General features: G+C 36.0%; 1 protein-coding gene across 1 annotated transcript in view; it reads left to right on the top strand.

Annotated features, from left to right (window-relative positions):
- The window catches only part of LOC145212961 (uncharacterized), an 85704-nt gene that overhangs the window by 6773 nt on the left and 53887 nt on the right, over positions 1-25044 (top strand). Inside the window, exons 8-27 of the mRNA XM_080081208.1 lie at positions 4507-4608; positions 5555-5696; positions 6107-6268; positions 6725-6982; positions 8619-8755; positions 9250-9353; positions 10069-10309; positions 10932-11064; positions 12130-12233; positions 12293-12418; positions 13226-13355; positions 13916-14107; positions 15500-15660; positions 16782-16928; positions 18474-18609; positions 19548-19668; positions 20680-20784; positions 21149-21256; positions 21775-21889; positions 22461-22584. Of these exons, the coding sequence (XP_079937334.1) occupies positions 4507-4608; positions 5555-5696; positions 6107-6268; positions 6725-6982; positions 8619-8755; positions 9250-9353; positions 10069-10309; positions 10932-11064; positions 12130-12233; positions 12293-12418; positions 13226-13355; positions 13916-14107; positions 15500-15660; positions 16782-16928; positions 18474-18609; positions 19548-19668; positions 20680-20784; positions 21149-21256; positions 21775-21889; positions 22461-22584 (2848 nt within the window). The remainder of the gene's footprint in view (positions 1-4506; positions 4609-5554; positions 5697-6106; positions 6269-6724; positions 6983-8618; positions 8756-9249; positions 9354-10068; positions 10310-10931; positions 11065-12129; positions 12234-12292; positions 12419-13225; positions 13356-13915; positions 14108-15499; positions 15661-16781; positions 16929-18473; positions 18610-19547; positions 19669-20679; positions 20785-21148; positions 21257-21774; positions 21890-22460; positions 22585-25044) is intronic.

Here is a 25044-nt window from a genome sequence, read left to right on the forward strand (position 1 = left end):
TCACACAAAGCTAAATAAGTTATCCTTTTATCATAAGCACACAGACAAATCTGAATAATTACAAGTTCAAATTGTCATTTTTTTGCTGTTACCAGAATATGAAATTAACCAGGATCTTTTTTTAACAAATAATAAGCTTTGATTCCTATTCTCCATAGACTTAACAAAAGCAATGAGCCAGACTCATCTGTGTACCGAAATATATCCCCTGAGTCTAAAACTTACATGCCTGTTTTGTGCTAGTTTTTTTATTTTATTTATGGCTCTAAACCAGGGGTGGCCAACCGGCCAATGCCTAAGAGCCACATTTGTTATTGTGTTACCACAAAGAGCCACATTATAAACATTGGCCAACATGAGCGACCTGTATTAGCCAGATTTATTCTAAATGTCACACACAAACATAATAATGACACAATTTGACTTGTACAGACCACGGGCCAGTCATTTTTAACAATGAATGATTTGCACTGTCTTACACACAATCTCTTTAATTTTAACGAATCCCACAAACAAACAAAAAAATTAAAATTTTCTTTTTTTCTCTTACTATCAGTAACGGACGGTGAGATTCATGTCTGGTGATGTACTGAAATTTTTTTTCTCTGCCATTTTGAAGGCAAACTTGACAAAAATTGCTTACCGGTACTTAAAAGATTTTCCCTGCTTTGAACTTAGCGGTACTTTCATCTAACGCGCACGAGCCCCAAAGTAGGCGTCGAGTTTTACAAAAATGCAAGGTGGTGAAACTAAATTCATTGCAACGTCACTAATGCATTCAACACCAACAATCGCTCAACTCAAACCCACGACCAAGAGACAGACTGCCCATAAAATAACGTTGGCCATAACCCGAAAAACAACGGATTGAAACATTATTAATTTTGGAACACGTTGTTGTAAATATTGCTGTTGCTTTGTGCCTTGTTTGCATTGTACGAAACAATGAGGAATCATTCATTGTTCAACAATTGAATATGTGCCATCATAATCAAGCCATTTACGTAATAAGGTTGCAGTTTCAAGGCAAGGTTTGTGGCCATACCGATAGTAAGTTTGTTTAAAAGCAAAATGTCATAGCCACAAACTAACCAAAAAATCTGCAGTGACCCCAAACTTCCACAACAACGTAAGAGCCGCATATAACTAGGCAAAGAGCCGCATGCGGCTCGCGAGCCGCGGGTTGGCCACCCCTGCTCTAAACACTTGTAGTAACAGTAAAACTGTTGTGCATTTATAATCTATTCCCCAATTGTGCCCTCAACTTTGTCACACTTTTTAACATTTAAATGTTGCGCAGCTATTTATGGGTCCCCTTCCCAAGGGGACACATATTGTTTTTGTCCGTATTTTTTTTTTCTTTTTTTCCGTCTAACGCGGATTTGTTCCCACGTTTTGGTCAAGAAAGAATGGTTCAAACTTTTTCAAATTTACACACATTACAGATATTGATCTAAAGATGGTCCATGTGAATTTTGACCCCTAAGTTCACCCACAGCCCCCCAAAAAGTGCAATTTTTAGCGCAGATTTGTTGCAACGTTTTGGTCAAGAAAAATTGGTTCAAACTTTTTTAAATTTACACACATTACAGATATTGGTCTAAAGATGGTCCATGTGAATTTTGACCCCGTTTGATCCCTCGGTTCACCCACAGCCCCCCAAATCGTGAAATTTTTAACGCGCATTTGTTCCAACGTTTTGGACAAGAAAGAATGCTTCAAACTTTTTCAAATTTACACACATTATAGTTGTTGGTCTAAAGATGGTCCATGTGAATTTTGACCCCGTTTGATCCCTCGGTTCACCCACAGGCCCCCAAAACGTGAAATTGTTGAAACGGCTATACTTGCTAAAGCAGATGATTCTGGAGTTTCATACTTTTTTGATTGGTACATTGCAGCGTATTTTGAAGTATTTTGTAACTTGAAGTTGTATATATCCATTTTCACCCCCTTACCCCCAAATGTTTGTTTGTTTGTTCACATGTTAATAAGGTCAGAAATACAAACTTAACCTGCTGAAATTTTAAACAGCTGTGGATAGGGTACTCCTTGTTGGCTGTTAAAAATTTCAGTGCAATTGGCTCAGTAATAGTAAAAATATGTTTTTACATGCTGTCTTTTGTCAAATTTGTGCTCGCTCTGTGCACAGCTGATGCAATGGGAGTGATTGACTATAGTCGCGCATGGAAAAATGCCTCTGCTTCACGCATGAACGCAGTCGCCACTTGACCATTTTCTCACTGGTTTGAATTAACATGTTACGATGTTAGTGATATTGCGCTGTAAACGTTAACGCTGCGGGGTCACGGCAGGGACAGGCGATGTGTATGACGTCATGACCGTCTTGGCCTGTCGCTCAGTGAGTGATTGACGATAGTGACGCATGGAAAAAATGCCTCTGCTTCATGCATGAACGCAGTCGTCACTTGACCATTTCTTATTGGTATTAAGATGTTACGATGTTAGTTATATTCATAGGGGTCGATTTTTTAATTATTTGCAAAATTTTAGGGGAGACCTTTCCATGTTTTGGAAACATCCATCAGCCGTTAAAGCCCACAATCGTAGGAACACAAAGCAGTTACGTTAACTGCTCCGTTGTCCTAGCGACCGCACGATCTAAGTTATAGACCCATATTCGGTTGCACGTAACGAACTAAACATTGCAGATATACAACTTTCACACAGTGAGATAGTAAATTTGTGACAGTATTTAAGTATACATTGTTCAAGATGTTTATTTACATTGCGTGTGATGATTTTTAAATGACTCAACATCAGACAGAAAACGTCTTATTCGAGGGTTGCTTGCGTTTTGGCTGCAAAAATGCCTATATATTAGCTTGACTGGTCCAGGAGGTCACAACCTGCGGGCATGAACATGTTTATTAAAATATATGTACTGGCGGCCATGACCTAAATAAAAACTTATTTGTCAAATATTTTTATTTTCAAGCTGCTCTAAACACATTTTATGGAACAGAAAAAGTATTACCAGCCTAGTAGCCATATGTGGCAGACTATTTTATGCCTTTGTGTGCAAACAATGCGAAAAACCAGATTCCCTTAGCGTCACAATATAGATGATGACGTCATAAACAGCTAAGACTGATCGTCAGACTGTTCAGCTCAATCTGCTCTTCAAGTTACAAGTCTAAGCTTTTTAGGCGCCATTAGATGGTTGACATATAATATTTCGTTACATCAGTAATTTTAAAACACAAGCAAGCAGGTAATTGGCCGGCCGTTGGTAAAATAAGGATCTGCAATGCGGCCGTCATGGCGAAAAGGTTGAGCACCCCTGGACTAGTCATTCCTGCAGTTAACATAAAGCAAACATAAGATACTTCAACCACCAGCTTGAATGTGCTGGGAATAAAACAATTAACTATCACATAACAATGCCGATTGTTACTGCAACCATTGTTACCTCGCATAACAAACCACGAGACACTTGCGTTTGTCATTGATTGTGACCTTCAATCTATAACAAACATCCAGTTTCAACTACTTTAGGGCATAGGTGTGTATGTGGTCTTTCTGGCAGTACTTTATTTTAAACAAAAAACAGGGGAGACAATACATATGTTGTAACCCCTGTTTTTTCAGGAGGGAAGACATGTCACCCCGGTCACCCCTAAATCGACGCCTATGGTTATATTGCGCTGTAAATGTTAATCTAGGTCAACTTTTTCGTGTTTCGAAACGCAGACCGCCTCACTATTTGTTACACCTGTGTAACCTAACTTCTCAAACTGAAAGCATTAATAAAATTGTTTCAGAACAGGTTTTGGACATAAAAAGCCCAGCTAAGCAATCATATTGATGGTATGTAGAAACTTAACGGCGCCAGGGAAGGCTATGTGTGGATTAAAAATCATAATTCAACCAACAAAGGGCTGTGACTGTTACAAAACAAAAGTTTATAAATATTTCTTAAATACGTCGAACTCAAAATATATGTGGGTGTGGGGACCCATTGGTTTTTGCTAGCAAAAACAATTATGTTATAACAGGCCATAAAGTATTGGTACCATACTGAATGTATCCATCAAATATATATCCCTTACAATTATAACAAATGGTGCGTAAATATGGCACATTTTCTGTAAAATGGAATATATAGGAAAATCACTATTCCAGTTTAACAATGATTGTGCCCTATTTTTACTGTTACCAAATCGCATGTGCACATGTGTGGGGACCCATTAGATTATGCTTGCAGAAACAATTATGGTATAAAGTGCCAGGAAAAAGATAGGGACCCAATGAAATGTAGGTGCCAAATATATATCCATTATAAATATAGTAAATCAATATGTGATACATCGTTAAATATGATGTAGTATATATAAACTGGCAATATATAGGAAAACCACTATTCTAGTTTTTAGCGCAATTGTGCTGCTACGATTTGCCAGGCGAAATAAACACAATTCAACTCAACAATTGCAAATTTGTTGGAGCAATGTTGCTTGTTACAATTTATTTTTGGTGTTTCAGTTAACAACAAAACCATGTGATTCCACAAGAGACAACCAGAAGTTTGTATGTGATGACAGAGGAACAAACGATTTGCTCATTAGACTAAGGAAGCTTACAGATGTTAGTAAAACAAGGTTATAGTGCCATGTGTATTTGACTCACAACAACATGATTCAAATCAAAGAACAGGGTCTATAAAAAACTTTCTGTTAATCTTCTAGTTTAAATTTTATAATGCCAGGATTTATCACCGGTCGTCATAATACTTAGGTATGTTTAATAGTATGATTTTATAGTAGTTGTAGCATGATGTTATAGTACAGTCATTCTTAACCAGTGGAAAAGTTTTGCAGAGGGAAATTATGTAAGATCCGGCTTTAAATTAACCGTTGAATATTGATTTAAGACAAACATAATGTGAACCGCTGGCGTAACAAATTTAGAAAAGGGGTCCATGACTACAAAAAGGTTGGGAACCACTGCTTTAGTGGGAAACTACACCAAAAAGGTTACAAACCATTTTTATAGTGCAATACAAAATTTCTTCATGTGCCCCGGATTTGTGGATTTATGATAGTCAAAGGTTTTAAGTTTAATTGATCTGGAGGATGCTCTTGGTATTTAAGCTATTTTTAGCAAATTTTAACTATATTAGCTGAGATGAACATAAATTTATAACTGGGATCAGCCCTGAAGCGTGGCGATCCCCTAGTACTACAATCCAACATGTGCAGCATATGAGGCTTGTGATTTAGGGGCTCATCAATGAGTCTGTGTAGCTCGGTTGGTACAGCTCAAGTCCTGGAAGACTCCTGTCATGAATTTGAATTCCACTGCAGGCTATATGTTTTTGGCCTGTGCCTTACTGAATTGGAATGCTTTGGAAAGCGGCTGTTTTGGTATGATAGGCCTGGCACACTATGAATTTTTTCACAAAGAAGCTTGTTTGACCTCCAGGATAAAGATGTTGTGCTGCACCATTAATGCCCTTAGATATCTAAAATTTAACCCACACTAATGTATAACGTTCTGCCCACTCCCCCAAAACTTTTGCGTTTTCTTTTAGGAAACAGACAATAGATATATCACACTTGGTCTGACTAACCTTGGTTGGCCTCCAGAACTGACCTCTAACTACACACATTTGAACAATTTCTGGCACAAAGGCCCCCAAGAACCACCATCAACCATTTGTGGAGACTTGCAAGGTTCTTACAGAGTTTTTGTGTGTGCATGCAGTTTATAATTTTTAATATGCAGACTAAGTTTGAAAGAAGCCCAGTATAAGTTAGGATTGCAGCCACAGTCTTTTTTGTCTTACATTGTGTTTAAATACTTATACTATGGAGTATTTTGAGAATAGACATTCTGTACATATTTAGGTACACAAGACACAGACTTTAAGAGTAGCTTTCCTAAACACAAAATTGCCAGCAATGTGTAGACATCAGTTCATCATTATTAAAAGATATTTTTGTTTTGCACTTTTGTGTGTAATTGTATGTGTACCACATTTGCTATCATTTAGTATTTAATTATTAAAAATTATTTAAAGGTCTTGAATTCTATAATATATTCTACATTGTGCTTTATTTAAACCATTTTTGCTATTGGTTAGTTTACTGGTCAGAATGGTCCACATGGGGTCCTTGTTCAATGACATGTGTTGGTGGGCATCATAGTCACACCAGAACTTGCATAAATGGGATGGAAGGAGTTTCACCTTGTGTTGGTGGAAACAATGAAGTCCTTCCCTGCAATGCCGCGATCCCATGCTCAGGCAAGGAAGTATTTTATGATAAGTTGTATTTGCACTTTGCTATTGTTGTGAAATGGATGTTTGCATTGTTTAAATTCTAACTTGTTTAAATTAGTTAATTGGTAAATTTTCTCATTGTTAACTATACCAATGTCTGTGAAACCAATCAAGTGTCCGTATGTGTTGCTAATTTGGAGCTATTAGTAGTAAACTAAATTTAAGTAATTAATTTCTTTTTATTTACTTGTTTCGTATTATGTAATAGACAATGTTAGTTATGTCTTTTCAGTAACAAGCATTCACTGAGTTTGAAATTATTGAGTTAATTACATACCACATATACTTGGAGTTGCAATAACCTCTTTTTTCCAAGATGTTTTATTTGATGAACTATGGAAAAAAAATGTAATATTGCAGCAACTTTCATTGTTTTTTGTCATCTCATCTTAATATTTTCAATATCATGTAAAATTTCAGTTCCTGGAAAGCACAGCCAAAACTCAAATTGCCGCAATTCATGGAAGACTGTGAACAACTCAAGAGCACTGCTTGAAAAAGTTCCTATTGATCCTGGGTGTTACAAATTGCTGGATGCTTCACTGATGACTTATGCGGAGGCAAAAACTGAATGTGCAAGACATCGCGGATTTTTAGCTTCAATCAAAGATAACGCTGGCAGTGATATCTTGAAGACTTTGATGGCATCTGCTTCAGTCAGCGCAATGGTTTATGTTGGTAAGTAAATGTAATAGCCAAGGATTAAGGCTTAAAGGCTAAGTTTCCTAAAAACAATCTTAGTGCTGTGTGTTTAATAATTGCATTGGCTCACAATACTTATGAAGTGACATATAGCTGCTCTATAACTGCCTGGAGATTTGAATAGTGGCCACATGGTCCAGCAGAATGATACAATTTATACATACTACCTAGGGATGGGCCAAACTGAGTTAAAACCTTGGAGTACTTGGTACTGAGCAATTTTTAATGCCCAGTGCTCAGCCAAGTAATTACATGAACGCCTGTTCAGTATTTTTTTTACATGAACTAAGCCAAACATTAGATAAAAGAAGTAATGCTGACCTTTAAAAAAGTTTTTGAAAAGAAAACATGCTTTGAACCATCCCACCCGAACGCAATATCTGTAACATCAAGAATCGCAGACATAAAACTAGCATTTTTAATTAATTGCGGTTGCACAAATTACTATAAAACATAGGTGTTTCGCTTGGCTTGACTTACATGTTATGCAAATGTGTGTGACGCCACAGTACACCAAGCATGTTTGACCCAGCTCCGAATGTTAACGTGAGATGCTTGGTCCTGGACCAATCAGAAGACTTGCAGTTTTGGCCCATCCCTAATACTTCCAATAAATATCACATGAAATGTAAATAACCGAATAAAAATGATTCAACAATAGAACAGGCCACTTGACAGGGAAATGATTGTGAGCATAACACATTAAGGTATTACCTGCCCACTGAGGATTAAATAAAACAAACAAACATACATATAAAGATGTGTTTATACAACTATAAAATCCAACTTTGGTTAAAATTGATGCAATCGGCAATGCAGCAGTTTAATCAAACTGGCAATAAACCTAGGAATGCATTAGGGATGTGCCGAGCTGAGCCAGAACCCGAGTACTCGGTACCGAGCATCGCTATTTTTGATACTCGGTGCTCGGCCGAGCAGTTGCACAAACTGACCCGAGCATTAAATTTGCATATTCATGCCTGACATACGTTACTAATAACTGTAACTGTAAAAATAACTGTTTTAGTAAATGCGTCAGATGTTGGAATAACACATGTTTCTGGGGTCTGTACAGCTTAACACATCACTGGTGATGTAAGAGACCTAGGAAAGCTACAAACCTAGTGTGGAATTAGTAGTGATTGGACTATACCAGGTTTTCAAGCAATTACCGAGTACGAGTACCACATGTATATTCCATACCGAGTACTTAAAGGTAGTGCTGTACTTAGTTGTATATCACTGGCTAATTTATCTGCCATGGTCAGGGTACAGGCGTGCACACTCACATGCCGAAAATTGTAATCTCCATGTGATAGCGAAAAAGATATACGTAAACTGGCGGAACTTTTTTCCACTTTTGTGCTGTCCAAAGCAAATATTGGCATAAAGTTGCCCGTATTCTTATGGTGTAAATTGGCCTTCGGTACTCGCACGTTGGTATCGAAAACTGAGACAAAATATTTCGATACCGAGTATGAGTATCGATACCACTGAAATCGTTCGATACCGAGTACCGGGTACTTGTCCCATCACTAGGAATGATTGTGATATCACAATGCACCAAGCGTGCTTCACAAGTTTCACAATGTATAACAATTTTCTTGATCAGGTATTGAGGAAAACTTTTACAACGCACCGATACAGGGTCATCACTTGAGATACATCTTGGATCATACACCAATTGGAAAATTTAGACCATGGAAAGCAGACTGTGTGCTTGGAGCTGGTTTTGACTATGCTGGAACAGTTAGTCTATCTCTAAAACAAACCTTTTTTGTCACTAAAATGTTGTATGATATCAGAGTTAGGCATGCCGATTTTGTGACTATAACTCTTTTAGTTTGGCATTTCAATTTAGAGGGTAAAAATATCGGCTGTACAATCCACCCCAGTTTGAAAAAAATGTGACTTTGGACTTCCTTTTTAAGGTTAAATGATTTTGTATGACCTAAATTTTCTGTAACTTTATGGAGTTTGTCTTTTCCTAAACCTGCCCACGATTTTGACACTCTGCAACCTTGAGTGTAGTACACAATATTGGACATATTTATTTTAATAAGCTGTACAAAAAAATCAATAGCAATTTACAGAAAGAGACACTGCTTTGTTTCAAAATTTAGAAATTTTTTATGCAATGAAGTGTATTATTATATACTGTCCTTGAAACGATATAATAGTACACAAAAGCGCTTGTCTCATAACCTTTTTGGAATTCATTAACAACTGTTTGCTTTTTAAAGGTTGCAGAAACATCAACTGGTATAACATGTCAAAGATGGGATATTAATATACCACACACTGTAAACTATCATCCAGTTGATGGTGACGCCCACAACCGTTGCAGGTAGGTTTCGACTTTTGGGGTTCGTATTCGAGCTGTTAAGGCTTTTTTCATACTTCAGGCACAAGAGTGTGTTTCGGTATGTAGTCAAAGCACCAGACTGTGTAAAGTTTAATTTATTTTGAAAAGTTTTAAATTGTTGTAATTTTGAAACCTCTTTAATGACAAATTTTTTGTACTACTTTAGCAGGGTTCCCGCGGGTATGGAAAACCTGGAAAGGTTATGGAATTTGAATTTGTATTTTTAAGGCCTGGAAAAGTTTTGAAAAAAGCCAACTTTTGCAAAAGTCCTTGAAAAAGTATGGAATTTGGCGCCTGAAAATGCCAGATAGAGATAGGAATTTCAAATTATGTAACGTTTGTATATTCGTTGCAAGTATGGAAAATTGGCTACATATACCAAAGCCTCTTTACTAGTTTCATTATGGGAATTGCTCGATTTTTTTCGATTAAGGTTATGAAAATTCGTTTTTTTTTCTTGAAAAGTGTTGGAAAAGTCATGGAATTTATAAACAAAAATTACGCGGGAACCCTGCTTTAGTCAATCCTACTTCAATCTGCTTTTTGTTATGCAATTTAATAAAAATAAAATCAATTTCGCCGCTCTTATGGTGTCCTCACATGTAAACAAGAATTGAAATATCGGGATGTAAATACACAAAAGGAATAAAATAACAATAGGGAATTGCAGTTATATAGTGTACAAAGTTTTGTTTAGAAACCCAAATCTGGATTCAATTGGTCCGTGGTGTTACACAACTGATCCAGACAAAGAAAAAGATTATTGTGAAATACCTCACTGCCTGGAAACCACAACAACAGAAAAAGTAACAAACTGTTTATTTTACACAAACTTCGTAATTGTTGTCAGCTTGATTAAACTGCGACAGGCTAACCCGATAATTTGTCTTTTACAAAAAAACATCCCAGTTTTATGCAGTTTAGTGCTGATGTTTTTAGTGAGCAGTTAAAGATATTTAGTAATAGATGCGAGGCTCACAAATATGTGTTGGAAAGGCATGACTTTATTATATTAATTTGGGTCCACCAGAACCAGCCTTTTAACCAGAGACATTCATGTGGAAGCATTTCCACTGGTTTAGCTGTTTAGAACAAAGTCTACATAAAACACAAGTAGTGACCCATTGTTATGCCACAGAGCCTCTATTTGCCTAACTGACACCATTTTGTGTTCAAAATAGCGCAGTGGCTATACGGAAAAACATAAATTGTCTGATTTTTACAAACTGGGGAGCTTTAACGCTAATTTGATTGGCCAAAATTATTGACACATTCGGAATCGAACAATTTGGCCAATTATGTTATTTTTTTAAACTTCTATTATTTTGGCTTTGGTTGAGTAGCCAGCCTTAAACAATGGCCAGTGTGATTTTAACCTGGGCCTAAAAGTAGAAAAAATAGATATGCCTTGAAGTAAGGTTTATTCAATTCAAGTATGTAGCTAGAGTAATTAGTAGACATCAGTCAGATGCAGCCATAATTTAGATAAAAAAAGAGCCAGACATTTACAGTCTATGTGGACTTGTGGATGTATTCTGTTCATCACCAGTGCAATGATATTTTCAGTTATCAGTCATGTCAGAATTTCAATTTGAACATGAATGTCAAGATGTGATCTTGAAGGTCAAGGGAGTTGCTTATCTCCAGGTCACTGGTCCAGTAGGTGTTAAATCTCAAATCGCCACAAGGACAGGTTGGTACCGAAAGTTTAATGTTTGTTATTTATAGCAGCACATATTTGTACAACACAGAAAATACTGTTTAATTGTATATTCTGTTTAACTGCGTACCAAATCCTAAACTGTAATTACTCAAAAATATTGTGGCAAACAGCATAAAAAGCTTGGAAAATTGGGTTTGTAAAAATGATGCAATTGAAGAAAAGTATCCGACTTGTGAGGCTATTTCATGAATAATATATCAATGGAAGACATTTTTTTATTTCTTTTAGTTTTAACTTTGTGGTTGTTGAATCTTGCATTATATATTTCTTGGTGCCCAACTAGTCTTTGGCGAATATTGGTGCTTTAACGACAACTAACAGCTTGGGATATAACAAGGGTCCATGCTATCACATAGATATAGATTGATAAGTTTTTTAAGGCCAATACCGATTATTGGTTAGGAAAATAGGCCGACATACATTTATACTTATTCAAAGCAAATAACTTCAACTTTTGCAAGTTCTGGCTGTGATATACATAAAAATAAATAAAAACGACCATAACCATGTAAAAATACAACTAACAAAATCCATGTACCAATAATTTGTAATATGCCGATAGGTTGATAATATTCGGTCTATCCATAGGCGCCAAGTAGGCGGTAACGGGATGGCACCGCCACCTTGGTTTTGTGAAGCACGGTGGCAGCCACCGTGGATGTTTCAGGTTGTTTGAAGCGGTATCAAATGAAAAGTCGTCAAATTTGAAGAAAATTAGGAACAATCATGCATTTAAATAAGTGTATTGGCAGAATAACCACAAAACGTGCATTAAAACTGCAACATGCTTAGGTTATAGAGCCTTGTTTATGACGTCAAACACATAATTGTCTGCCAGTGAATGCACCCTGCTTTCTCTTTATGAAAACACCCTGCTTTCTCTTTATTATTGATGTCTGCTGACATGAACCACTGTTATTTAGAAAAATGTTGGCACGCAAGGTCATTAACACATAAAAAAGTAAAAATTTCCATGTGTCACCTAAAAGGTTGCCAGCCCCTGCACTAAACAATCATATTGCTTTCTACTTTTAGGTTGTGTAGCTCACAAGAAAACACGGCGCAGTACATCTGTGCCAAGCAGGAGGAAATTTGTTTGGGATTCAACCAGGAACAAAATCATGTTTGCACGAGACGATGTAAACTTGTCACATACACTGGTTACCTTCAGTCTTTTTGATATGTTTTTTCGTTACAGCTTTGTTTAGAAGCTAAGTCAACAAGGCCAGAATCTACTCCTTTGTTTGTGACTTGTGTTGCCAATAGAATTAATCAGCGATGGTTAGCGGCCAAAAATATGCTTTACCTTAATGTTCATGAAATGGTTAGTCTTCAGCTACTGCAATGCAATTATGCACAACAAGTCTGTTACTCGTCAAAAATACTTATTTGCATATTCTAGTTAACTTCAAAGCTTACCAAATTGGATATATGACTACTTTTGTCTGTACAAAAGTGTTTTTTAACTAACCTTTCAAGAAAAGGTGTTAAATCCTAAGGTAGATAGTTAATCTTGTTGTGAATAAATAAAAATCATTCACTAATACAAAATTTTTGACAATCAAAAGTTGAAGCTACAACTTCGCTGCACTGCTGAGCACCTGCCTATCTATCTTTATGACGTGATGCTTGTTTTTGCACCAAGTTTATAGAGCTCTTCTGGCAAATGTAGTTTTATTCCGATGTTTCACTGTCCTATACAGGTCGCCTTCATCAGGGTAAATAACACTTAATGTGCATCTTTCAAAGAGGCACAATCATTCGTTATTGTGCAGTGTTTGCTTGCAATGTGACATGCTTGCATTTATTTCTTTTTTCCTTTGTTTATCATGCACTGTATTATGTGCATTCAGTGTTATTTAACCTGATTATGGCGAGCTGAATAGGGCATCGAAGCGTGGGAATAAAAAATATTTGCCAGAAGAGCTCTATAAATCTTTGACTCAAATGGTTATAAAAAGGTGTAACTGATAATGGCACAAGCATTTTTTGAAACATTTGAATAATACGGCATGTCGCTTTACATCTATTTGGGTCAATATTTCCCTCATTATATTTACAGAAGAACAGATTCATGTACAGTGTTCTTAACTTCATTCAGTTGACTACAAACAGTTGGTTGTTTTGTTAGGATGTGCATTTGGATATGTCGATAGATCAGAAGCGCGTCGTTGTTACAACAGTTGATTTAACTGCATGGACGGTCACAAAGGCTGGTGGACACTTTGTTGATTGGGCTGGACTGAGAAAAGTTTTAGAAGGTATAGTTCTAGTAACAAATAATGCCCCAGGAATAAAAAACTTGTTGCCCCAGGATTAAAAACACTTAAAATCTGCAGCTTGAACACCAATAAATCAAAGCAGCTTGAACACCAATAAATCAATGGTTCTCAACCTTATAGTAATTACAGAGTACTGTATTAAGATTTATGTATGCATGTGTCGTGATTGCTGGTTTGCATGAATGCATTAGGGCTGATACCAGTTATAATTTTTTGTTTATCTTACTGATTACTGGTCGATCTGGCGATTTTTCTATCTGAATTGGGTATGACACCTTCAATGGGCCTGATGTACTATGATTTATTTATAAATAAGCCTGGATCACTGGTTTGTATGAATGCATCAGGGCTGATACCAGTTATAAATTTTTGTTCATCTTAACTGATTATTTGTCAATCTGGCGATTCTTTTTGTTTAATTCAGTATAACGCCTTCAACGGACCAGACATTTCATTAGTACAAGTATTACTAATTAATATCCTACTAACTGCAAACTATTCGCACAGCAGAAATCTTCAAATTTAACTTTTGTTTGCAGACCAATCTTTCCATCTGTACAGCATAACAGACAACTTATGCTTGGGAGTAAATATAAGTGATGGAAGCGACCAGGCAGCTAGCATGAACCCTTCTAATGTGTTTCCAATCCTTATGCCGTGTCACTACTCACCCAGCTTAAAATGGGTTAGATACAGAGGCAACCTGAATATTTTCTTTCACATGCAGACTTGTAAGTATCATTATGGGTCCCCTTCCCTAAAAGGGATGCATCTTGATTTCACTCTTTTTTTTTCTCTTTTTGGCCGAAGTTTGTCAATGCACTTTTGTCATGTAATCTTTGGTGGATTTGGATGAAACTTTCACAGATGGTAGATATAGTTATGCAGATGTGCCATCTGCTTCGTTTGAGTTGATACCCCATTGTTCACCCCTCTAGCCCCCAAAATATAAAACGTTTCATATGTTGCTGCACCCCACAAACCAAAGATTTCTGTGGTGTAATAACGGTAACAGAACACTTGTGTTTGTGCATTACTTGGGAGGCGTTTTAGCACATGCCAGTTAGAGAGATGTTAACAGCCTTATGATGTCAAAAGCAAGTGTTGCTAATAACACCTTTAGTGGTCAAAAATTTAAACATTGGCCAATTTTGCTAAAATTTTACATGACTGTTGATTGGGTCAATGTAATTTTATATTTTTGGGTGTAGAACCCCATTAGTTTGCCCCACTAACCCCCTAAAATGGGTGAGTTTTTTAAACACTGTTGGAATTAAATGAAATTTGGACAACACCACTAGCCCCCTAAAATGGGTGAATCTAAAAAAATGTCCTTAAACAATGAATTGGATAAAATTTCAACAGTTTATAGCAGGGCTACTCAAATGGTGGACTGCAATCCACATCCGGACCTTTAAAGCGTTGGATGTGGACCTCGACGATCTTTTTATTACGGCTACATACACTATGAATTATGTGGTAATTACTTAATCATTGAAATGTAGCAGCAGTTTTTAAACAGCGGTCCGTGTTTTGATTTATTGGGGGATCATGACAGCTAGGCTATCCCAAAAAGCCTTTCCAAAATTTTAAGTGAGGTCGGATTGTGCAACTGTGACGTAAAAAATGATCCATTATTTTACTAAACAATTAACAAAATGGCCATTGTTTGCGCAAATTTTATCTGTGACTTAATAAACTTAATTTTGAATCATTGCCAACGTGATCCTGCAAAACTAGATAAAATATGTTTTGTATGTTGTGCCAATATACTTTTTTCAAAATTCCCCATTCTACGTTAGTTATAGCTCTACAAGGTCTCTTAAGTCACCAGCAGTGTATTAAGCTGTACATGCCCATGTAGTGCGTGTTTTTCCACTATCTAATACTTTTGAAAAATCATTCGTTTTTGTTTATAGACTCTCTTTCTAACACTAGTTATGTATGTTAGCAGGGCATGAATATGCAAATGTAATGCTCGGGTCAGTTTGTGCAACTGCTCGACCGAGCATAAAAAAGCGATGCTCGGTACCGAGTACTCAGGTTTTGGCTCGACTTAGCCCATCCCTCCCTATTTTGAACGTTGAATTTCATGAGAGCTTCATAATACTTTTTATTTGCAGCTCTTTGTTTAAAAATTCCCACATTGAAATCGGGAACTGTGTTGGAGATGGGAACGTGTGTTAGTGATCCAGCAATGAAATTAAGTTGCCAAGACAATTTGATGATAAATTCGGCCCAAAACAACAAACTTTATTTGACAACATCTGGTGGTTCAGTCATAGTAAGTTTCCTAGTCAGTGTTTTGTGCAAATTTTTATCCAATGGAGCACAACATTTGTTTAAGTAGGACGTTTGAAGATGCAAATTTAAACTTAAGGTTTTTTTATAGTTTTAACAATGATTCATTGTGATGAAATTCGCATAACTTGTAGTATATGCCATTTGTAGGTTTCAGTTGTTGTGTTTTACCTTATAGCCCCAACAGTAACCCACTTCCCTCTAAAGTGGGTGAATTTTTAAACAATGTCCGAATTGAATGAAATTTAGATAGCTTGTAGATTTTGCCATTTATAGGTGTTGATAGTTGTTTTACCCTGTACCTTGTAGCCTCATCTTTCCATTAAAATAGAGCATAGAATAGGATTAAATTCAAACAATGTCTGGGATAGTTTTTCAAACAATGTCTGGGATATACGACTGTGTCATGCTTAAACAATCTTGTCATGTAAAGTACAAACAATAGGATAATTTGTACTTTACATGACAAGATTGTTTAAGCACGACACAGTACTGATGACTGCGTTTGACATGACAACACCTAACTTTTTTGGGGTTTTCTCTTGGAGTGCATTATTCTGTCCGCTGAAACAACCAAGACTGTGGCTAATGTGGGGCCCATTATAGGTTAAGTGTGGGAAACATATTGTTAAAAAATAGGTTATAGTGTATGTGCAATAGCCTTATGTGCTAAGCAACCCTTGTTTCTTTCTTCGGTATGAAATGCTGGTTAGAAACTGCAAACTTGCGAACACAAGACAGTTGCTCTTAACACTTGGCCATTATTTGTTGACTATTATCTCATGTTAATTGGTAAAGCAAGCATAGCAGTCAAAGTTTAACTGGTAAAGCAAGCAATGCTGGCATTTTTGTAGCAGTACACAGACAGGAAGTAAGAATACATTGCTAGGTGTAGGCAGGGTTATGAGTATCTAAAATATTTTCTATCATAATGAGTATCTTATATATTTTCAATTTTCTAGCAACTGGACAAATTGCGCCCAATTACATTTTATCTAAAGCTTTGTTCTATCTTGTTTTTTGCATGGCTTACATTATTGAACTTTTAGACAAAACATGGCAAACCACTCAATGTTTTTTTCTGATGTTATGCTTCTATCACAGATCAGTGAACTGTCAAGTGAAACAACAAAGTGGATGATTTGGGAATCAAAAAGCAGAACACCATGCAGTGTGAAAACACCAATACACTATAAGCCTATTGGCAGCCAGTTTTCTATTCGAAACAAGTTTAGCAAACTGTGTTTGCATGTAAGAAAATCTCATGAACTTACTTTCATTTCTGTTGAAGACAATGACACTTGGAAAATATGCAAAATATTTTTTGCAGCTCTTACAGAAATGTTTTTTATATGTTTATTTATTTATTTAAATAATGAACTTCTATGGCTTTAAAGATTATATCAACCCCTACATATTTCATTAGACATCATTAATTACACTGGCCAACACAATTTTTGGTGTCTTTAATGTTAAAACTGATATTGACTAATCTTGGGGTGCTGATTTCAAAAATCATTACGGTTTTCTTCAATCAGATCAACTTTTTAAGTTATTTACAAAATCAAAATTTATGACCATATTGATTCAATGACTTTAAAATCATGCTTTTATGTGTTTGTTAAAGTTTTGTTACATTATACACATCCATTTCCTACAGTGCAGTCAGTTTCATAGCATGAATATGCATTCTATGCCTATGCTCTGTCTAAAATGGTTGGTGCAGGCTAGCGGTAACTTTAAACTATAAGTGTTTTATGGAGTGATTTTCAGACTAGTAAAACAAGGTGGTAAAACCAAAATTAATAGTGGCTAGGTCATCTATAAGGTGTTGCATGAATTACCAAGATGTTTTATGCTACATTACTGGTGAATACCCATACAACACAACTAAAAAGAAAAAAAAAAGATCTGTATCAAATGTGCATATCTTGCACACTTCGATGTGGCTTTAGGACAAGCAATAGACTCCACTCACCTAATGTTGACTGGAATATTGCAGTAATGGACAAAAACAGTAGAAAGGGACTAAAATTATTAGAAAGAGTACATAACTAAGTTATTAGGCGGTCTGAAAAAATCGGTACGAAAATGAGTATAAAGCTAAACTTCCCTTAAAACGTAGGGGATATAAATGATAAGAATTAAGCTGAAAGGTCCCAACAGGATATCAGTGAAACGAAACGTGTCAGGGAAGAGGGAATAATGTGGTCCTGGCTAACTGCTGTTGGTCAGTTAAACAGGACGATATTGCTGCCACCTTGTTCCGAAAGTTACCAAAGTACATGTGTAGGCCTAGGTATAGCTATACCTGATAACTTACAAATTTGAAACATTTTGTTGTTTTTTTTGTGTTGAATTTTGTTTGTTAGGAATGTCCACCTGTTACATTTAAAATTAAATTCGAAATTTTGTTCTTGCAATAACGTTAATTCCAAATAAAATACTCGAAACCAGTTTTACTATAGTGTATACATATAGATTGTTTTTCAAATGTGGATGTACCATAACAGGAAAACTAGATGTGATATAGATAAACCGATTTCATTTTTGAAATCAGGGCACTAGAATTAGTCAAAATCAATTAAAACATTACAGACACCAGTAAAAAAATATTTTTTTGTTGCCCAGTGTTATCAATAATTTTTTTTCGAGTGATAGTCATAAATCTCTGGTAATGTTTTGCTGTTAAAGTTTTGCTTAGTATGTCCTAGGATTGCTACTATAAAGGAACAAAAGAGTTTAAGAAAAAACTTTCTGCAAGCAAAAAATGATATTTTTTTCAATTTTTTTTAGACTGGTGGCAATGGAAATGTGTTTGGTAAAACATGCCAACCTTTTGGTTCTGCAGAGGATGAGGTGTGGCAGTTTGGGGAAAATCCAACATTTATTATGCATACTGCCACCAGGTTCTGTTTGACACTTGGCACATGTAAGTGCATAAAAAAGGGTTATTAATACTTAAAAACAGGGTTGCCATCAACATGGAGCCCAAAATAAGGACAACTGATTTTTTTTATACGAACAAAACACAACAAATGCCAATCTGTTTCAGTAACTTCTTTTTTGTAGAATATACTTCTAATTTTACCAGTCAGGTCTATCTTTACTTTTGCTGGTAGCAGGGATATGACTTGTAATTGTTGAAATTAACACAAAATAAGGACTCGAACCGAAACAAGAACATTTTTTTAAAATAAGTACAATGTATTTTCCCAAGACATTTGCCTTTGAAACAAGGGCGGACATTAGAACTAAGGTCGGTGTGGCAACTCTGCTTACAAATAGTTTGTTTTGATAAAGTGTAGTTGTTGGAAAACTGAGATTGTTGCCAAAATTTAATAATAATTTTTTTGCTTAATATTTTGCGCCAATTTGAAATACATCATCTTGAAAGTTGCTAATTCTCTTTTTAAGGATTCTTGGAAATGTTTGTTTATGTATGAATTAATTTAAAAATACACCTCTGGTTAATTCACAGAAAATTTATTCTTACAATCTGTTGTACCACCCCGATCAGCCATTTTGCTCAAACCTTAACTAACTATTTTGAGCACGCTATACACCAACGAATAGGGATTTTTTTTTAGATATTTAGGCCCAAAACACCCAACTTTGGTAAAAAATTGGTAAAACTGCTTTTGGTAACAAATAAGATTGGAAAAGAAAACCCCATTTGGTCATTCAGCCCTTAAGAACATTATTTAAGATTACGCTTTATATAAATCACTGGTTTAAATAATAATTTTTTTGATATCTCTGTTCTAGTGCAGAAAACACAGCCTTTGCTAGGAAAACAAAAATTTGTGCCATATTTTTTTCATGTAAATTTTGTGTTTTTAAAATTATTGCTGTGTTATTCTTTTTTAGATCGAGCTGGTGCTATTATAGTGGGCAGAGGCTGTTCTTTTTCAAATCCATTGCAACACTGGGCGATATTTCCAAGAAATAGCCACTTTTTCAGGCATCCTTCGCCAAAAATATACTACAGGTAAATTTGGGCAAAAAACTAACAACATTTGTAAGTCCTAAAAATACACAGTGATACTTCTTAGCAAAATTAAAAACAAAAAACTCAGGCATGTGGATATTAAACTTTGTAGCATCATGTTTTAACTTTATGTTTTACCCCGCCGTCGAACAACCCAATTAAAATCCTTTGAAACGTTGTACAGAAAACCCCCTAAAAATGTGGTTATTTCTCAGGACTATAAACTTTACTATAAACGTGTTTTTTTATGTCAAAAAGCCCAAAACTACCGTTATAGAAGTATTTAATCACAGTTGCTCAAACTGATGCTGTTGCTCAACTGATAAAATACTAGTTGTTGATTCAAAAACTTCTTTTTTATCTGACATTTTCACCACCAGAACGGTAGGGCTTCTTGAGAGCAATAAATAATATATTATGGGCATACAAGCGAAAATGTGCAAGAGCAGCGGGATATGATGAAAAATAATTACACGAGAACAAAGGCTTTCCATGAGGAGTTGCATGCGCTATAATATAACAGTTCGTAACTAATGTCCGATATTTGGTGGGGAAGTTGGACATAAATGTCCCAGAAAAACGGGCTTAGGTTTTGGCCATCATTGCAATTTAAAACATTCGAATTGGAATTTTGTTTAGCATTACACCAGTTGAATGACAGATTTGTTAAATATGCAACCTGGTGGACAAAACGCTTGTTAAGCATATGCTGTTGCGCCAATTCTAAACTAAACTGCTGGGTAAGTTACTATGACAAACAAAAATGGGAAAAGTTTTATGATACAGTGATATCATCCTGAGTAGGGTTGTGCCCCCAGTTTGACAAACACTGCACTAAGGTATAAAAGCATTGTGTTGTGGCAACCATTTTTTACTTTTACACAAAACCTATTTCCACAAAAATGCCACATTAATTTTGACAACACGGAAATTGTATTCTTTGTAAGGCTGTCTTGCACAGTTTAATGCTAAGATTCTACTTTTAATATTGCACTTTTGCTCCTTTGTCAGTATACATTTGATTGAAGACCTCAATTTTATCTTTTCGATGAACTCGGTTTACAAGAATGTGCTAATTCGTGACGACACTACTCGGTATTGGTATGCTAGAAACAGGTACACTAAGGCTTTTGTTAAAGCAAAAAAAATAATCTTGTTTGCCATTTTTGTGTTTATTTTTCATGTTAATCATCATCATAAAAAAAAATAATGTAGTTTTTTTTTCTTTCCAGTAATTTTTCATTTACAAGTGTGTGTTTCTACAGTTTAGTAATTGTAACCAGTGTTGAAAATGCAAAATAAATGGAAATGCACATTTTAATAGGAGGCTTCAATTACCAAACAGAGATAACATTATTGTGCTGTTTAGTGTCTGTTTGTCTTTTATTTTTATTGTAATTGATTATGGAAAAAAATTAACATCTTTGTTTTCTTTACTGCAAACTTGTTTGTCATTTACACATGTGTGTGTTTTTTGCAGTTTAGGAATTGCAACCAGTATTGAAAATGCAGCATCCTGTGTAGCTGCAAGCATCAAGTCAAAATATTTCTACAGGGGAAATGCTTCTCACTCAATAAGTGGCAAAGAGTATGTTTGTTTGTTTGTTTCATTTTGATCTTATGTAGCCGGACTGAACTGAAATGTGTTGTGCTGCCAGCGAGTGTGCCATCAAGCTGTTTGTTTTATTTCTAGTATGTTAAATCAAGTTTATTTTCCACTTAAAAGAGTTGGTGGCTTCGATGTTGTTAAAAGGTTTGGATTGAAGCAAGAATATATGCAGTTGTGTTATAGGCATCTGGGAGGAAACTTATTTATATTTTTGCAACTAATTTCAAGTATTTTCGTTTTGCAATTTATAAACATTGAATCTTTTGAGATCTAAACCCCAGTTTAAGACCAAATAACGATGTTTCTTAGAAATATATAGACAATTATAAGATGTTGACTATTAAAATATAAACAATTCTTAAGTTTTAGGAAAGGTGGTTCATAAAATGTATCAAAAAACCTTAAGCTTTAAGTTTTGCAATGATTAGGAATTGCATTTGGGCGCGACTACTCAATTGCTAAATAAGTAAATGTCTAAAAATGTATTGTTCACAAAGGTGTAATCCGTGGTCAAGCCATGGAAAGGCAATATTTCCAGAATTGGAAGAAAATTTCTGCAGAAATCCTGGAAATGACTCCAAGTTTCCATGGTGTTATGTCAGAGATGCATCTGTAAGTGAAAATGACGCTATACAATGGTAATCCAGTCAGCAGAATATGGCAGCAATTTTTTGCACTCTAATTTTTTGGGGTTGCACACAGAAACTTGGCACCAAAAGCATTTATTGTCCCGCCTTGACCTCTAGCACTTCCTTTGCGCCTGCTCAAATTGGTTTTCACACGCAAACTTAAGGGTCGTGCATTTGCGCATGCGGGACATATTGATCCTGCACGCCTGAGATCTTGTGAGGAACTGCCATGTTTTGCAGACTGGATGGTAAATGTTTTTGTAAGCTGATTTTATTGCCTTAAATAGAATCATACACAGATGATTAATAATCGTAAGTGCAGAACACACATACAATAGCTGCCATATAAACACATTCAGAGTAACGTCTAGTCAACTACCACTGTACACCAACTGCAACTGAACAGAAAGAGTGCAAGGCCATGCAAATTGCCACTTGACACATGGACATAATCAGTCATACATATAACTCAGTCAAACATAAATAAAAGAACGACTCTTTAATTTAAACTTAACAGTTTTAACGACAAAGAGCGCCTTTTGTTGTTCAAACAGGGTGCTCTTCAGCCAGAAACCTGCCATTTACCGGAATGCCCAACAGTCAAAGTAGCTGTCGATAAGGCTGGGAAATGGCATGCAGTAAGCGGAAAAGACAAGATGCATTGTTTCTGTCAAGCAGGTCGCCATTTAAAACCAGTTGTGTGTTGTGAAATGATTTATATCAGGGGTGTGCAACCTTTATTACAGGAGGGCCAGAAATGAAAAACTGGAAGAAACCGTGGGCAGCATGTCCGTTTAACACAGCCTAGGCTTTCTAGCAGTTGCAGGCACTAATCTAGTTTCTTTTCGTTATTAATCTGATGGCATTATTAGGGGTTATCTCTTTGCAAAAACATCAAGTTAAGACGCATAAATTACTGAAGAAAACTGCTATTCAAATTTATTGTCACACCCACATTACACGAATTCAGTGAGAAATTTGCAGCTGGCTTCTTTTCCCGACGACTTTTTCCAAACTTGTTTTAATGGATGTGCTCGCAATTCGAAGTCCGTTTTCCAAGTGTTCGTCTGTCAAAGCCGATCGATAGGGGGATTTCATCACGCCCATTTTCGAGAAAAATTGTTCGCACAAATACGTTGAGCTGAAAAGGGCCATTTTTGAAGCCATCAATTTGTTTAAATGTGGAAAGTCTGGGTTGAGATGTTTTCGGTAAAAATCGCCAAGATTCATTTCCAGGTACTTTGCTTTCAAATCAGTATTCTCTTGGAGATCAATCAGTTCAAGTTGGATATCAACTGGTGCGTCTGTGTTGAATGGCGAAGAGAATATATCGAACAGATGTTCATGAGATTTGAAGTCCTTAAAACGATTCAAAAATTCACACAACAATTTTTCAAGTTGGTCTGCAAATTCAGTTTTTTTCTCGGGATGCATTCCACAGTTTCTTAAAGTTGGAAAGTGGAAAAGATTTCCTGCCTGTATGTGAGCTTTCCACAGTCGTAATTATGGGTCCCCTTCCTTGAAGGGGACGCATCTTGATTTTACTCAATTTCTTTTCTTTTTTTTTCTTTTTTTCTTCCCTGAAGTTTGTCCACCCCTTTTTGCCCTGAAATGTTTGATGGATTTGGATGAAACTTTCACAGATGGTAGATATAGTTGTGTAGATGTGCCATCTGCTTCGTTTGTCATGATAACCCCAGTATTTACCCCGCTAGCCCCAAAAATGTAAAATGTGGTTTGTGCGCACCACAAATGTTAGTTTTGTGTGATGTTATAAAGTCCATGTATACATTCCTAGTGTTTGTGGGTTGCTTGGTGGATGTTTTTGCAGTTGACAGTCAGGGGGTGTTAACAGCCTTATGACGTCAGATGCATTAACGGTTGTTGCTCAAAAGCCCCTCCAGTGGCCAAATGTTTAAACATTTGCCGATTTGGAAAAAAATTTACAGGACTGTGGATTGGGTTAATGTGATTTGATATTTTTTTAGTTTTGGAGTAGAGACCAATTATTTACCCCGCTAGCCCCCCAAAAAGGGTGAATGGTTTAAGTAGTGTTCGAATGGGATGACATTTGTACAGTTTGTTTATTGTGCCATTGTTAGGTGTTGATTGTTGTTTTCCAACCTGTAGCCCCAACATTTACCCGTTAGCCCCCTAAAAAAGGGGAATTTTTTAAACAATGTCTGAATTGGATAAAATATGGAAAGCTTGTACAGGATGCCATTTATAGGTGTTGATTCTTGTGTTCTGCCCTGTAGCCCAAACCATTACCCCTGGCCCCCCAAAATAGGACATTTTTTTAAACAATATCTGAAGTGAATTTTACACAGATGGTAGATATATTCATGTAGATGTGCATCCCACTTTGTTTTTGTTGATAACCCCAGTATTTACCCCGTTAGCCCCCTAAAATGGGTGATTTTTTAAACAGTGTCAGAATTGACTGAAATTTGGATTTCTTGTATAGTATGCCATTTATAGGTGTCACCATGGCAGTTAGGGGCTTGTTAACAGCCCTATGACGTCAGAAACATTAACGGTTGTTGCTCAAAACACCTCTAGTGGTCGAAATTTTAAACATTAGCGGATTGGGCTGAAATTTTGCAGTACTATTGATTGATTCATTGTGGTTTTTATATATTTTTTAGTTTGTGTGTCGAACCCAATTAGTTGCCCTACTAGCCCCCTAAAATGGGTCAGTTTTTTAAAACGTTAAATAGGACATACTTCAAACAATATCTGGGGTGAATCTAATTTTATAGTTTGTATTCTACATAGTATTATTATTTAAGCCCAGTGCCGATCACTGTGTTTTACCTTACAACACCCGACTTTCTCAAGATTATCTCTTGAATTGCATTATTTTCAACTTTGCATGTGTGGGGACCCATGAGTTTTTGCCTGCAGAAACGACTAAAGTTATAAAAGACGATGGCTAATATGGGACCCAATACAAAATAAGCATAGGAAATATATTTATGTTTTAAAATAGGTTATAGTGTATATGCAAGGGCAATATGTGCTAAGCCACCCTTCTAGTTTGTTCATGAAACTATTTATGTGACCATGCATTTCATTTGCATACTGGCTTTTTCGCTGGAGTCTTGTATTAAGTTCATTTAGATGCGTTGTTATATC

The sequence above is a fragment of the Phallusia mammillata genome, chromosome 2, assembly GCF_965637545.1.
Source record: "Phallusia mammillata chromosome 2, kaPhaMamm4.hap1.1, whole genome shotgun sequence".
NCBI classification, from domain to species: Eukaryota; Metazoa; Chordata; class Ascidiacea; order Phlebobranchia; family Ascidiidae; genus Phallusia; species Phallusia mammillata.